Here is a 16,329-nt window from a genome sequence, read left to right on the forward strand (position 1 = left end):
TGCATTAGAGTAGTGTAGCCTGTTACTGCTTTCCGTTGATCCTATTCTGATGCATAGCCTGACATTGTTGCTACATCTGTTGATACCTTACCTGCAATCCTAAATGCTTAGTATAGGATGCTAGTTTATCATCATTGGCCCTACATTCTTGTCAGTCTGCCTTGCTATACTATTGGGCCGTGATCACTCGGGAGGTGATCACGGGTATATACTATACATACATACATACTATACAGATGGTGACTAAAGTCGGGTCAGCTCGTTGAGTACCCGCAAGTGATTCGGATAAGGGGGCTGAAAGGACAGGTGGCTCCATCCCGGTAGAGGTGGGCCTGGGTTCCCGACGGCCCTCGACTGTTACTTTGTGGCGGAGCGACAGGGCAGGTTGAGACCACCTAGGAGAGAGGTGGGCCTGGCCCTGTTCGGCGTTCGCGGATACTTAACACGCTTAACGAGATCTTGGTATTTGATCTGAATCGGCTACGAGCCTATACGCACTAACCATCTACGCGGGAGTAGTTATGGGTATCCCGACGTCGTGGTATCAGCCGAAGCACTTCAGACGTCAGCGACGGAGCGGCGCGCGCCGAATTGGACTGGAACGCCACTAGGCTAGGTCTGCTTTCGGCCGCCCACGCAACGTGCAGGTGTGCTCAGGGCGATGGGCCCAGACCCCTGCGCGCTTAGGTTTAGACCGGCGTGCTGGCCTCTCTGTTTTGCCTAGGTGGGGCTGCGACGTGTTGATCTTCCGAGGCCGGGCATGACCCAGAAAAGTGTGTCCGGCCAAATGGGATCGAGCGTGTTGGGCTATGTGGTGCACCCCTGCAGGGAAGTTAATCTATTCGAATAGCCGTGATCTTCGGTAACAGGACGACTTGGAGTTGTACCTTGACCTTATGACAACTAGAACCGGATACTTAATAAAACACACCCTTCCAAGTTCCACAGACAATCCGGTGATCGCTTTTCTACAGGGCGACGAGAGGAGGATCGCCGGGTAGGGTTATGCTATGCGATGCTACTTGGAGATGCTGCTTGGAGATGCTACTTGAAGATGCTACTTAGAGGACTTCAATCTACTCTCTCCTACATGCTGCAAGACGGAGGCTGCCAGAAGCGTAGTCTTCGACAGGATTAGCTATCCCCCTCTTATTCTGGCATTCTGCAGTTCTGTCCACTGATATGGCCTCCTTACACATATACCCATGCATATGTAGTGTAGTTCCTTGCTTGCGAGTACTTTGGATGAGTACTCACGGTTGCTTTCTTCCCCCTTTTTTCCCCTTTTCCTTTCTTTCTGGTTGTTGCAACCAGATGCTGGAGTTCAGGAGCCAGACGCCACCGTCGACGATGATTCCTACTACACTGGAGGTGCCTACTACTACGTGATGCCCGCTGACGACGACCAGGAGTAGTTAGGAGGATCCCAGGCAGGAGGCCTGCGCCTCTTTCGATCTGTATCCCAGTTTGTGCTAGCCTTCTTAAGGCAGACTTATTTAACTTATGTCTGTACTCAGATATTGTTGCTTCCGCTGACTCGTCTATGATCGAGCACTTGTATTCGAGCCCTCGAGGCCCCTGGCTTGTATTATGATGCTTGTATGACTTATTTATGTTTTAGAGTTGTGTTGTGATATCTTCCCGTGAGTCCCTGATCTTGATCGTACACATTTGCGTGCATGATTAGTGTACGATTGAATCGGGGGCGTCACAATGAGCAGCAACAGCAAGATACTGCAACAGATAGAAAATCATGGTCAGCTCTAAGTACCTCATATGTAGTGATCTAAACGCTCTTATATTTCTTTACAGAGAAGTACTTGTTATCTTTTTTTATATCCAAGTAAATTCTTGCAATTAAAACAAAACAAAAGATTACTATTCATGGACACTGAAAAACAAGCGCAAACCATGCAATGAGCCTGAATGCAAAGATGCATTTGAGAAAAGTACTTTGATGGTTGTCTTGAGGTTTTCTTAGACATATTTCTATATACCAACATAAAGTATACAGTTGAGTAAAATAAATCAATATATCATTGCGATGTGGGTTTGGGAGCCACTATAATGGCATTTTCTCATTGCTAAATCTGCGCGATGAACAAAACATTTCTCCAGATAGTCTTACAAGGCAGAAATTGGATAATAAGATGACGAATGAGCTTTTTTGGAATCATGACTCGCAACAAAAGAGCTACTAGTTCATGACCATCAGTCAGTTGATCACAACCTCACAATTTACATGAGAACAAGGCTTGTCGCACAACTTTGGGCACCAGTCCAGCGACCAAACACTTCCCCCAGCGAACAAAATGAAATCAGAACTGCAACAATTAAGATATTTAATCACAGTTCACTCAAGATGGTTCACCACAATCATATGGATAGTGTAACAGAAAAAAGTGAAAGAGGGTAGAAATATGGAGGTCAAATTTAGTAGCATATCCACGTCTCATTAATTTATGACATCACTGATCTTTCAATTAATGAAACAACACAAGCTATTGTGCGGATTGCCTACGTCTCTCTTTTTATCAAAAAATCTCCCAAAAGCAGCAGAACCTTGCATGGGTTGACAGCAGTTGATGACCCAACTCACTCCTGGACCAAGAGAATATTGCTTGAATTCTCAAATAACTGTACTTTTTAGAGTGTGCAGTCAAAGATTTAAAGCTTTGATCACTCATATACACAATAGCACAAAATGGTATTTGTATATGGGTTAGTGGAAGTACATATCACTAATTGTTTTTATCTAATAATGGTCAAAGGGGGAGATGCTAATTTGCGCGCGCGCGTTGCAGCGCTAACTTTCAGACATGTAGTTTTCTCCCGACTTGGAAAGTGGCGTTAGAGCATTAGGTGGGGGAATTGGATAAATAAGAGTGCCCCCCTCCCCCCTCAGCAATGCATGCCTTAATCAGCTAGCTGTATCATGCGCAAAAACCTCATCCACATGGTGGGGCCCAAGGCGTTCAGCCTGTCGGCCGAAAGACTAGTTTCGGATGGGTCGCTTGCTGGAGCGAGCGAGCGTGAAAGAGTCCTTTTGGGTAAAAGGTGTATTTGAAATCAAGTTATGTTGCATGTGAAACAACAAGGAAATTATTGTACTTCTGTAGAAATCCTTCACCAACAACAAGATGAGAATAGGTACTGGTCTGCAGAATACATTAGGTCATAACTTCAGTACTTCAAATAACACAACCAGAGGAACTTTAATCATATTGCATCTCTCCACAACAATACTACCATGAGTAACTAGTTAGGGAAAATCATGTAACAACATAAGTACTAGATTCTAGAAAGTTGAGGGAGTCTTGATTATATATAGGAAATAATACCTGTCTGTATCCTTATCCCTCCCATCTTCCAAGTGTGTGACCTGCATTGATTTGCACTTATATTATCCAAGAAACCAACTAAAAGCCTAAACCAAGAAATTTAGGCTCACAAATTAGCGCCAACAATCGGTTTTAGTATTACTAACCTGAGGAAAAGATGCAGATGAGAACTGTGGTAAGGTTATCTCGGGTGTGTCATCTGCGGATGAAGCTGATCCAGCGCCGTAAGCAAAACTTACACCTTTTGGCTCATAAGAGAAATGCCTCCATTCTCTGGGAAGATAACAAACTATCGTTATCAATAGATCAAATGTCTGCAGAATGAACTCTGGTCAATCCAAAAAGAACATTTGATGCTCTCTTTAACTATGATCTTAGCACATTGCGAAAAGCTGGATTAGTTAGTTCCACTGGCAGCATACCTAATTGGAGAACACAATCTGTCTTCCCATTTTCCTTTAACTAGTTTACTCTATACTTTCCTATATTCACATTTTAATGTTTCTTGGATTACTCATAGCCCAAAACTGAAACTTGCCAATTTTATCGGGGCAACGGCATTGCGGGAGCAAAGGAGACCGGTTGCGGTTTTCACCTGAGGAACGTTACTGAGGAGGCGAGCCTTTCTACTTCGGCGTCGGGGAACCCCGGCTGGGGGTCGCCGGTGGCGAGCTCCGAGATGGCGCGTACCGCCCTGGAGAAATCCTCCTGCGACTGGTCGAACAGGCAGACCTCGGCGCCCTTGCTGCCCTCTTCCGCCTCCGGCCGGAGCGGCGGCGCGGCCATCGCCGGCGAGGGGAGCGGCAGGCAACCAGCGAGGGCTCTCTACCTAGGGCATCTCACAGATCAGCAATCAACATTCATCCGCAAGAAGCCAAGAACTGTCTGCTGCCAAAGGAAAAACCAACCTTCGCGAGGCGGCGGCGTCCTGGCCAGGAGAGAGGGCGATGCGGCTCGGGGGCGTCCGGGTCAGGGGAGGAGCGAGGCGAGGCGAGGCGGCGGCGGAGTCCTGGAAAGGGGAGGGAGAGCGGGGGCAATCGGGGGCGCGCGGCCCGAGCCGGGGATCGGGCGAGCGGCGTTCGGCGGCGCGCGGCGAAGGAGGCCGGACGAGCTCCCCCCGTCGAGCGGGCGGACCAGCGGCGAGCGGCGGCGGAGGCGCGACCTGACCTCTCTCAGGCCGCAGGACGCTATCCCCTGACGAGGTGTCGAATTCTTCAGATAAAAAGTCGAGACAGGGTCGGGTTCAGTTAACGGACGGCGATCCTCGCCCCTTCCCTTGGGCCCCTCGCTCGACGGCTGAGATCGATCTATTTCCATCCTAGAACTATTCGCCGATCGTGCGCTCATGTGGGCTCTTGTTGGCCCGGGTGCTGCGAGCTGCTGCACCCCTGCATGTCCAATGTTGCAGTTCATCGGCCTACGCTTCATTCCCCAGAGAGAGGCTACTAACTGGCAATTCAAAAGGATGACCAGAATAGACCAGATTTTGAATGGTTTGAGGACCAGATCTAGAACTCTTGAGTTGGATTTTTTTTTCAGATTTAAAACACCAGGGATGAAGAAACTCCAAGTCAAATTTTAAAAGAAAATTCATTTTTTTTCATTTGATATTACTAGATGCCATTGGTATGGTGTGATGCATGTCGGCCCGTAATGTTACGCATGTCATCCCACCATAGTGCATAAGAAAATTAAGTGAGAACAAAAACTAAAATCGAAAAAACGTTGATCTCCAAATGGCAAGCGCGGCCGCTCGCTGGCCACCCGATCCAGGCTGAGGTGCCACCCGTTCGACAGGTCCATGTCGCCCCATGGCAGCGGGGTGCCTGTCGTGTTCTAGTACCGCTGGCATGTCTCCACGTCGATGTAGGGCCGCTGCCGTGGCGGAGCGGGTGTCAAGATTGAGAAATTGGGCAACGGGGCAACGAGACAGACAACTACCCGGGCTCCCGGTCGTGCTTCCCCGGGATCCATTTCCACACCATTGTGGCCGGGGGGTGACAAGCGCCGGCGCTTGTTAGGTTTTGTCACGTGTGCAGCGGCAGAGGGAGAAGATGTGTGTGGAAGTGGACAGACGCTTAGCTTTAACTTGTTGATGATCATCACACTTGTGTTTTTGTATATGTAGTTATGTACTACTGTACCAGGTGGAAGGAGAAGAGCTGATTGCTACTAAATCAGAACAAGCTTAGTTCTGCATGATGGCTTAATGGTGCATGGTCAACTCAGTAAACCTAACATCTCTGATCTCTGATCCAATTTCAACCCTACTGAACTCTCAAGAGTAGGTGTTTCAAGAACCTGAGTCCTTACAAAAAAAAGAATCCATGATCACTATAGACCCCCGAAGGTACTGAATTCCAAAAACTTGTGCATGTGAACAAGTCAACTATACTCTTGCTTTATTGCTCCCCGCAAATAAATTACTACAGATGTACATCTATTCTCTCCACATCAACAGAGGTGATATTCATGTCCACTCGAGTAACAAGGTTACACACCATCTAAACCACTATAACCCTGAAGAAAATTAGTCCTCATGATCAAGAAAGCCCAAATTCAGACAACACTGATTGAAACAAAGTAGAAAAGGCCTCCGCAGTAGCCCCATCGTCGGCCTTAATTTTGAGCTGGGCTTCGGATGATGCTGGGTTCACATTGCATTCTACAAGGTAGAAAGCATCAGCCCCAGCTTTCTGACCATAAAAAGAGAACTTGCGGTTTGGAGGCTGACCGCCTGAAGCAACGCATTGGATGTAGTTGCTTTGCATATGACGAATGAACGATCGGTGATTCGTCAAAGAAGCCGCCCCCTGGGGAGTTAAAGAGCATTCCTACAACAGAACAAATCATAGTACAAGAGAAGAATGCTTGTCAATTACAAATGTCAAACTCGTCGAGATGAGCTGAGCTTCATGGGAAGACAAATTAGACAACGGCGGAACATAGGATTTCACGCGATCACTTTGCTAAAATCACAAGAAACTTGACCAGGCAATGACAAAAAGACAGAAGAGTATGCTGCGTGTGCTGCCCATAATCATGAAATTGTAGCAGGAATAAAAACTTAAAAGCAACGCACCTGAGAAAAAGATAATGCTAGTTGGCTCCATTTATTCTGGAAATCCCTAGGACTCCCTAGGACCTAGCACAGGCCTTGAGTCGAGGGCCAGTGCACGGGGTGGTGGAGGGGCTGGGGCATCAGGAACACCATTTCCGAGGATCATCGAGACTGAAGTTAAATGTGTGAAGATTCAGTACCTCTGTGCTAGAAGTGACAATAATGAGTTGAGTTATCAGTAGTGACGGCGGTAAGAAGTGACAACAATAAGTTGAGTTATCACTTGAACTTGTAGCAAAAGAAACTAGAACTATGTACACAGAGACTACAAGTTGGGTGACCAAAATCTAGAATTTTTCTTCAACTCCAGAAAGATTTCACAGGAACATTTTTCTTCAACTCCTGTTCATCACGGTTACAGGAATTGCAGAATAAGGGAGCAACTTAATAAGCATCAACTTTTTCCTAAAAATTTGAGCAGTTACTGTAAGTTGAGAGACAAAAATAGAAGAAACAACAGCAGCTAATCTCTGTTCCCTCAATCGCGTCCACAACGCTGTCGAGGAGAGCAGCGGCAGGGGCCTTGGAGCGACGGCGACACAACAAGCAAAAAATAAATTTCTAGCATTGCAATTTGCAAACGAGATAATATTTCTGATGGTTCAGAACATACCATATGGTCAATCAACAATGCAAAGAAGTTGCATTTTAATTAGTTTAAATTGGGCTTGTGATTACCAAGAGAAATCAAATATATTCATCAGAACTGAACTTTGACGCTAGAATCTAGTGTCATGCCTAATATACAGTACATATTTGACGCTAGAATCCATACGTGTGTCAGAAGTCAGAACTAAACTTTGACGCTAGAATCTAGTGTCATGCCTAATTTAGGGTACATATTTGACGCTAGAATCCGTGTGTCAGAACTAAACTTTGACGCTATAACCCAAGGAGATCAAACAGGACTACGCAAACACAAAAATACAGATTGTTGACAAGGGACAAACTGAATCCGTGTGTCATGCCTAATTTACGGTGCATATTTGTGAGGATAAACAAGAAATTACTGCACTGATTAACTCCATCTAAGTCACGAATTAAAGAAGACTCACGCACTGTCGGATTTCCTTGCTCGCTTGCGGCGGGTTCGGCCGTCCGCGCCGCCGGAGCCGGAGCCGGCGCCGGCGCCGGCGCTGATGGGCTGTGCGAACTGCCCTAGGTAGGCGGCTAGTCTCGGCAGGGAGATAAGCAGGCGCGCGCGCGTGCGTGCGTCGGCGCCGAAAGTAGGAAGCGATGGATAGATATCGATCGATCGATGGTCAGCCTCCATATATATATATATACGAGGAGAGAGACCTGGCGCTTTGTCCGTCTTGTGTGGTGCGGTGGGCTACCGGGCCGAACAGATTGCTATCTCTCTCAATAATAGAGAGAGAGAGACATCAGAGACATGGACCGTTGGTGGGCTTCAAGGGGCTAATTAGTCCTACGTCCATCAAAAGAATTTGGGCCCCCTCAAAACAAAAACAAAAAAGGATTCGAGTGCTCAACCAGCAGCAGCGACCGCACGAAAACGAAGGCGACGGCGACCGAGGCCGATGGAGAGCAACGTATTACTAGCGAGGATCCTCTGCACTGCGCTGTACCACCACACCAGACAGACATGGACTCATCAACGGCAACAGCAGCACCGCAGCAAGAAGAAGAAGAAGAAGAGATGGCTGGAGTCAAGCCCGGAGCAGGGACCGCCAGACATGGACTCGTCGACGAGTCACCGGCGGCAAGCGTGTCGTCGGCGAACGCCGTCGTGGGCCGGGCCGGCGTCGCGCGCCAACAAGTAGGCACGGTCGGGCCCGGCGTCCGGCACTGCTCCGCCGTGGCCGCTCGTTGGTCGATCGGGGCACGTGCTGCTAGGCGCTGCCATCGGAAATTCTAGAATACTAGTCGGAGATGCTGTCCCGATCGCGCGGGCTCCAGGGGCGGGGGACACCGGACACGACGTGGGCCGCGCCGCTGTCATCGAGTGGCTGTGCCTGTGTGTAGACCGACATCTCTTTGGATGAGATATCTCTCCTCTCCTCTCCCCTGCTGCCTGGTGCGCGCACAAGCCAGACGCAGACCACAAACGAATGTGCAATGCAGGCACGCCAAACTTCACAAATCATTCTTGTCCTAGGACAAGGGGACGTAGGTTCATCCCTTGTTTAATGGCTCCGTCCGGCTAAACGCCGGCGATCGACCGGGTGATGCCAACGGAGAAAAACACACACCACATTTCAGCAGCTAGCAGACACAAGAGTTGAGTTCATCCACGGAGAAGCCATCAGAACCTCCATCATCATCCATTTATTCATCCATCCATCCTATTAACACCATCCGGAAACAAAACAAAAAAGAGAAACTCTACAGCCCCCAACCCCCTCCCCCCTCCCTGAGGCCCTTTCACCTCTCAGAGCAGAGCTCACTGTTCCAACTTTCAACATATCTATCAACCCAGAAAAACAGACCAACCAATTTGGCTGCCGGTAATATCTATGTACACAAGAGCACCACCTTGTCCGGCTGTCTCCTACGTCCTAAATTTGAGACCCTCCCAGCCCCTGCATTCCCCACAACGGCCATCGATCACGGCCGTCCTCCAGCTCCCGGCAAACTCGCCCAGCAATTGCGCTAGTACATCCTTCCTGCCACGCCGACCTTGCTGTACCCGCCGGCGACCGCGGCGATGCCGTTGAACGGGGGAATGTGGTACGCCGAGGGCCGCGACTCGGCCTCGGGCGCCACCCTGGCGTCCCTGAAATGGTGCGCCGGCCTGTAGTGCGCGCGGTCCTTCTCCACCTCCTGTTGCCTGTCGGAGCAGTCCGGCCTCTGGTGGTAGCCGGCAGCCGCTGCTGCTGGGGGAGCCGCGGGGTCCCTCGCCATCCTTCGGCCCGTTTGTCGGTCGGCGAAGGCCGCGTTCTCGGTCGGTGTCGCTGAGGCAATCACTCGGCCTGGTCTAGCTGCAAGAGTGTCAGAGATGAAATGTGTTTTAAGACTGCTGCTCTCTCTGAAGTTCAAATGAAGAGGTACCAGATTAAAGCAAACAGAACCAGTTACCTGTTGGAATCCTTTGAGGAGCTTGGTAGGCCGGACCATTTGTTGTAGGAACTGGGGTAGAGTGAACTGTTGTAGTCCTGCAAGCAGCCCATCAAGGGTTAATAGTTAAACTCAAAATCCGTAAAGTACCGCGATGTGTTCTACCATATTATGCAATGATAGATCTTTCAGAAGCCTATTGATGAACTAATGCATTTGGTAGTTTTAATCAGCTTTATGGCGGCACAAATAATTGAGAACCAGACATAATGATCACCATTCAGAAGATCAGTTATCATGTAAGTTACCTCGGCAGAGAAACATGCTTCCTCTCGGGTGCCCCGCCTTTTCCTCCATCTTCCTCCAAGTTCGCAAATTGCCTCCGGAAGTTGTCCACAGCACTGCATAACAGAAAATTCAAGAGCCATGATGCGTGTTGCTACATATAGATATAGACAGAATAATAACAAAGAGAAAAGAGCTTAAAGATACTATGTCAAGGTAAGAACCTAGGATATAGAAAGTTTGTTTTTTCAGAGCCGTTGGTGTAGTCCTTGAGAAGCTGAGGGTGGTACTCCAATATCTCCCTGAATATAAGTTCCTTGATGTCCTCTCTGGTAAACTTTCTGCGTTCAAACTCAAACTCCATTTTCGAAATCGGTTGGCATGATGGTTCTCTCTCCACTTTCGCGAGGCCGTTGAAATAGGGATCAGCCAACGCCTGATTATGCATAGAACACTCGTTAGAATAACATATAGACGACCTTGAATATGTGACTTTTTTAAAAAGTAAAACAAATGACAGCACAAAATACTAGTAAAATGAAAATCATGTCGTTTCGCTAAGACACGCCTACCTCTTCAGCAGTCGGTCGGTCCTTTGGATCAAATGCTAGAAGCTTTTGCAAGAGCTTGACTGCTGCAGGATCTGCCTTGGGGAACTTCTCTGCAAAAGGTACTGGCAGTTTCTTCCTCATGCTGCTCAGGTACCTCCTTGCCTTTTCATTTCGAATCTGCAGTGATAAAAAATATTAGAGAATTGGACCTTATGCTTGAGTAGTTGATTGACGACATTTCTGCAAACAGTAAATCATACCCGAGAAATAATCTCAGGCGACGGCGAGCCTAAGAAATCAGTCATCATATCCAACTGCTGAACCACATTTTTACCAGGGAACAAAGGCTTTCCTGTCAAGATCTCCGCAAAAATGCAACCAATGCTCCAGGTATCAATAGCCGGTGAATACTGCATTGAAGGAGTCGACTTAGTGTCATCAAGTTAATATAGAAACTGAAAAGGTATAAACAAATGATAGCAAATGTAACACTAAGTAATGCATATCAATTTGTAGACAAAGAAATTTAGTGGCTGAACAAACACCTATAGACTGAGCAAGTGGCGGAATGCCACAAACGGTAGTAAAATGAACAAAACCACAGGAAGAGGAAACTATGAATTACCTTGGTAAAGAAAGAACCACAGAGCTCCGGAGCTCTGTACCACCTAGTGGCAACATAGTCCTGCAAACCATGTTGGAGAAGACGGTGAGCTTTAAGTTTCAAGTAGGGTTCTTTGGCACACAACATAGCATTCTATCGAATTCGTCAAGCAGAATTGACAAAACTAGAGTATTTTGGATCAAATCTAGTAAGATGTACAAGAAGTAACATACCGTCCAGAAAACAGTTGTAGGGGTGTCATTGAATGCAACTCTTGCTAGTCCAAAATCACATATCTTGAGCTTGCAGTTTGCATTTGCCAATATGTTTTTTGGCTTCAAATCACGATGATAAACGTTAGCTGCAGCCACAAGGATTCGTCGTCAGAACAGAGCAAGCAGGCAAAACATAACAAGAGATGATAAATAGAACTAGAAGACCTTTCTTCTTCCAGTTTCATGGGGGGAAAAAAGAGGGGGGGAATCAATCTTCGAATGAAGATCCTTATGTAATTACCAGTATGGATGTATTTGAGCGCGCGGAGCATCTGGTAGAGAAAGAACTGGTAGTGCTCCTTTGTCAAGTCATCGTTGGCCTTGATAACCTGGTGGAGGTCCGTGTCCATGAGCTCAAAGACAACAAATATGTCCTTGTAGTCCCTCCTGGAGGGAGGCAGCATTATGTGCTTGATCTGGACGATGTCGGGGTGCCTGAGAAGCCGGAGAAGCTTGATCTCGCGGAGCATCCGAGCGGCGTCGGTTATGTGCTCGAAGATGTTGGACACCTTCTTTATGGCCACCCTGTCGCCGGTCTGCCGGTCGATGGCTGAACATACCACCCCATAACTCCCTTTGCCGATGATTTCCTCAATCTTGTATCTGCTTGCATCTCCATATTCACTGAAGAAACTCATCACGTCCGAACTCTGAACCTGAAAATTCGTGGAGAAAGTTAGCACGGTGCACATGGCAAATTGATTCTCTTTTGCAAAAGAAAAAGAAAAAGACATCCAGATCAGGCGTTGGCTTGAAAGACAGCCACGAATTCAACTACTACTGATGACCCATAATCAGAACTTCCTTGGCCTGTACTCACCCACCCAAAATCAGAAAAGTGACAGCAACCAATTCAAAGAACAACAGTGTCAGGAGGCTGATGAACAACCCCTCCTGGAAAAGGATGTATATATATATCCCTTTGGCTGAAAAGAATATCGGGAAACTTCTAAGCAACTCCTGGGTAGGCATGGATTCCATCCACGGACTGGACTGAATATATGCGCGGCGCTGGCGTTATCCATCTCTGGCTAAAAGGAAAGTAACTGCAGATTTGGATAAACTTGCCCGGTCGCCGAATCGAATACTGCCCCATTTACCAACCACGCCGACCGACCGACCGACCCCTCATCAACATCTGCCAAAAGAGGGGTCTCCCCGGCGCTGAAGCCAGGGATTTCCCAGGAATTGAATAGGAAACAGCGAGCGGATATGCTGCCGCCTCCCCGGGGATTTGGACACAGCAGCTAACAAGGCAAGAAATCGCGGCGGGAGCGAAGCCAATCCGTCCGTCCTCGCGGGCGGGAGGCAGACTCCTCTTGTCTGGGGAAACCGAATCCGTCCGAATCCTCCCCGAAATCCACATCTTTATCCGCCCCAAATCCAGGGGGGAGAGCGCCCCTCTGTCCCAGCACGAGCCAGCCCGCAGAAGCAGAGCGCCGCCGCGGCTCACCGCTTAGGAACCCATGGCCGGCGCGGCGGCACCGACATGGCAGGAAATAAAAAGAAGAGGAGGAGGAAGAAGGAGTCTTTCTGCGCGGAAAGCGACTCTGTCCGTCCGTTCCCCCACCTTGCTGCGCTGCTCGCCGCCGCCGCGGGCACCCGCATTTGCCTCCGGCATCCTGGGGAGCACGGGAGATAGAAGGCCGCGCCGCGCCGCGCCTCGCCCCGCCGCCGGTGCGGTCCGCGGCGACGTCACCCGGAGGAGGGAGGAGGGAGCGGTGGTGGGTGTTAAACAAGTCCAAGCAGGCAGGCGCGGGGAGGTGAGGTGAGCTGAGCAGCACAAGGCCGACGCGAGGTGGTATTAATAAAAATGTTTGGGCTTCGGCGGACGGTTTTGCCCCTCTAGTGGCAGGGGGAGTGAGGCCTGGTTCTGCCGTAGTTCTCGGGCAGGAGCGAGGGCGTTTTCGGTATTTTCATTATCGGTGCGGGTTGGTGGGCTTGGGTAGTGTCCCTTTGCTTGTGAGTGAGGCCAGCACGGTGCGACCCGCTAACCCGCTTATATATGCGTGTGCATTTCTCTTCCGTGCAAAGAAAAAAAACATCGGTGGTTGTAATTCACGCGGATGCCGCACACCCGTAGAGGAGTATATACGATACCACACGGGGGCGAATCTACTGCACATGCTTTAACAGGCTTGAGCCTGCCCTCCAACCAGATGAATTTTGTCTTTGCTACTAGTGACGACGGCCCGGCCCGGCCCGGCCTAGCAAATCAGCGGCTTCTTGGCCCATCTAAGCACCTCCTCGCTCTTTCGAGCATGTCCTCCGTGTACATTCTAGAGTCGCCATTGATACCACCTACACGCCGCTCTTGATTGCATCTACTGAGGACTAGAGTTTGTGAGCTAGAACTGTTTTTGAAAAGAAGCGATGCGTCACGACGAGCTAGCGCGGGCCGCCCGCGGATGCTTCCTAGACGTGTGCGAACACGGTATGCATGAACTCCAATCTCGACAATCAGTGAGCTGGAGGTGTATCAACAACGTAATCACCGGTTATGAACTTTCCATACCAAGTTCCGGAGAGAAAAGTGGTCAGTTCTTGTCACCAGCGGTGATGGAGAGAAGAAAAGTATAACTGAAGCTATAAAAAAGAAGTGAAAAGTTTTGAATGGGCCCACCCTTGCATGGTAGGGGTGTGCGTACCGTCAATAGCACAAACTAAAACAAAATGACTCGAACCTTGTCGCACTGCTCGTCGTCGCCATGGGCACCCTCATTTGCCTCGAGCATCCCGAGGAGCACGAAAGGCCGCGCCTCGCTGCCGGTCCGGTCTGCGGCGATGTCACTCGAAGAAGGGAGGAGGAAGCGGTGGTACGGTGTTGGGTGTTAAACAAGTCCAAGCAGGCAGGTGCGGGCAGGTGAACTGAGCGGCGGAGAGGCGGGGCAAGGGGGTATTAGTAAAGCATTTGGGTGCGGGAGGACAGTCCTGCCCCTCGAGCGGCTTGGGGAGTGAGGTCGGGTATTGTTGTAGTTCTCGGGCAGGAGGGAGGGTGTTTACGGTATTTTCTTATCGATGCGGGTTGGTGGGCCTGGGCTAGTGTCCCTTTGCCTGTGAGTGAGGACAACGTGTGTGTTTCTCTTTCGTTAAAAAAAAACATCAGTGGTTGTAATTCACGTGGACGCCGCACACCCATAGAGGAGTACACGATACCGCTTGTATGCCACTCTCGACAGCGGCTACTGAGGAGCGGAATCCGTGAGCTAGAACTGAATTTGGAAAGGAGCGTTGCGTCGCGCCGAGCTAGCGCGCGCCGCCCACGGATGCTTCCTAGACGTGTGCATACACGGTACGCACGAACTCCAATCTCGACAATGTGTGAGCTGGCAGTGTATCGAGAACGTAAAGCGGTATTCGAAATGAACGTTCCATATCAAGTGTTTGGGGGAAAAGCGATCATTTATTGTCGTCGGCGGGGATAGAGAGAAGGAAAGGAGATAAAAAGGAAGTGAAAAGGTCCAAATAGGTCCGCTGATCGTCAATAGCGCACACTGCAACAAAATGACCCGGACCATCAATATATGCGTGTGTGTTTCTCTTTAGCACAAAAAACATCGATGTAATTCATGCGGATGCCACACGCCTATAGAAGAATACACAATACCACCTAGTACAAGGCACTCTTGATAGCGTCTACCGTGGATCGAATTCCATGAGCTAGAACTGTATTTGAAAAGGAGCGATGTGTCGCGACGAGCTAGAACTGTATTGAAAATGTAAAGCGGTGTTGGTAATGAACGTTGCATATCGAGTCTTTGGGAATAAAATCTATCATTTCTTGCTGTCGAGGGCGGTAGAGTGAAGAAAAGGAAATAAAAGTACTCCCTCCGTCCGAAAATACTTGTCGAAGGAATGAATGTATCTAGACGTATTTTAGTTTGAAGATATATCCACTTTTATGCATTTCTCCGATAAGTATTTCCGGACAGAGGGAGTATAACTCAAAAAGCTCGGAATGGGCATGCCCATTACACGGTAGGGGTGCGCGGACCGTCAATAGTGCACACTGCAACAAAATGACCCGGGCCGTCAGTATATATGCGGGTGTTTCTCTTTAGCATAAAAAACATTGGTGTAATTCACGCAAATGTGGCACGCCCGCAGAGGAATACACGATACCGCATACACACCACTCTCGACGGTGTCTAACGAGGACCAAAGCCCGTTAGGGATAACTGTATTTGGAAAGGAGTGATGCGTCGCCATAAGCTAGCACACACTGCCCATAGATGCTTCCTAGATGTCTGCTTACACGGTACCCATAAATTCCAATCTCAACAATAAGGTTGGTAATGAACGCTCCATATTGTCTTAGGGAGAAGAGCGATAATTTATTGTCGGTGGCAATGATAGAGAGAAGAAAAGGAAATTAATGTATAACTAAAACTACTACAAAGGAAGTGAAAAGGTTGGAATGGGCCTGCCCGTTACACGATACGGGTGCGCACACTATGACAAAGTGACCGAAGGTGTCCGTGAATGTCGAACGTGTGTAGAGGAAGAGTACACGAGACCACTTATACACCGCTCTCGACAAAGTATAAGAGCATCCAATAAGGACTGGAGTTGTGAGCTGGAACTGTATTTAGAAAGGATGAACTGTATTTGGAAAGAAGTGCAATGTTGTCGCGATGAGCTAGAGCACACCGCCTGCAGATAGTACCTAGATGATTGTGTGGACGATACTAAATCGTATCGAACACGTAAAATAGTATTGGGAATGAACGTTCTCACATCGAGTCTTCTGTGGCGAAGCTATGCTGGGCCATGGCCCACCACCATTTGAGAATTTGTTACATTTACTCGTGGACCTTGGAACACCGTCCAACGGGCTATTTCCTCCTCTTTTACACGCTAAGCCCGCCCAAAAATGGGCTTCAAGCTCCCCCACTGTGAGTGTTAGGGAGAAACTCGATCCTTTTATTGTCACAGATAATGATAGAGAAAAGAAAAGGGAAAAGGATAAAAGAAATTTTAAAAAGAAAAAAATGAGCTTGCCCATTACACGTGGGTGCACAAACCGTCAATAGCACACACTCCCGCAAAATGACTTAGACTGTCAGTAGCGCAAACTACACAAAGATAAACGAAGCAATCAAGCTACAGAACACAACGTCAAAGCGTATCCTCG

At 48.6% G+C, this 16,329-nt stretch overlaps 2 protein-coding genes and 1 long non-coding RNA gene across 6 annotated transcripts; all 3 read right to left on the minus strand.

Annotated features, from left to right (window-relative positions):
- Nucleotides 1–2,047: 2,047 nt before the first annotated feature.
- LOC119349584 lies at nt 2,048–4,525 on the minus strand. 3 transcript variants are annotated; one of them, XM_037617636.1, is made up of 5 exons: nt 4,250–4,525; nt 3,937–4,166; nt 3,488–3,614; nt 3,342–3,382; nt 2,048–2,324 (listed from the first exon to the last, which is right to left on the minus strand). In XM_037617636.1, the coding sequence occupies exons 2-5, from the start codon at nt 4,125–4,127 to the stop codon at nt 2,216–2,218; spliced, it is 468 nt and encodes a 155-aa protein (XP_037473533.1). In that variant the 5' UTR covers nt 4,128–4,166; nt 4,250–4,525; the 3' UTR covers nt 2,048–2,215. The 3 variants fall into 3 exon arrangements, with proteins under 3 accessions (XP_037473533.1, XP_037473532.1, XP_037473534.1); XM_037617635.1 differs by having other exon boundaries at nt 3,937–4,170; XM_037617637.1 differs by lacking the exon at nt 2,048–2,324 and adding an exon at nt 2,371–2,601 and having other exon boundaries at nt 3,937–4,170.
- Nucleotides 4,526–5,718: 1,193 nt separating this feature from the next.
- LOC119312230 lies at nt 5,719–7,789 on the minus strand. The gene is made up of 3 exons (XR_005151278.1): nt 7,522–7,789; nt 6,424–6,573; nt 5,719–6,175 (listed from the first exon to the last, which is right to left on the minus strand). It is a non-coding gene; the product is annotated as an uncharacterized LOC119312230 (long non-coding RNA).
- Nucleotides 7,790–8,704: 915 nt separating this feature from the next.
- Nucleotides 8,705–13,991, minus strand: LOC119349585 (mitogen-activated protein kinase 7-like). 2 transcript variants are annotated; one of them, XM_037617640.1, is made up of 10 exons: nt 13,880–13,991; nt 11,437–11,851; nt 11,154–11,281; nt 10,942–11,001; nt 10,577–10,726; nt 10,338–10,493; nt 9,990–10,201; nt 9,789–9,881; nt 9,502–9,578; nt 8,705–9,404 (listed from the first exon to the last, which is right to left on the minus strand). In XM_037617640.1, exons 1-10 carry the CDS (start codon nt 13,928–13,930, stop codon nt 9,076–9,078), a joined length of 1,671 nt encoding a protein of 556 aa, XP_037473537.1. In that variant the 5' UTR covers nt 13,931–13,991; the 3' UTR covers nt 8,705–9,075. The 2 variants fall into 2 exon arrangements, with proteins under 2 accessions (XP_037473537.1, XP_037473536.1); XM_037617639.1 differs by lacking the exon at nt 13,880–13,991 and adding an exon at nt 12,766–12,971.
- Nucleotides 13,992–16,329: the final 2,338 nt, after the last annotated feature.

Source organism: Triticum dicoccoides, chromosome 1B, assembly GCF_002162155.2.
Source record: "Triticum dicoccoides isolate Atlit2015 ecotype Zavitan chromosome 1B, WEW_v2.0, whole genome shotgun sequence".
Lineage (NCBI taxonomy): Eukaryota > Viridiplantae > Streptophyta > Magnoliopsida > Poales > Poaceae > Triticum > Triticum dicoccoides.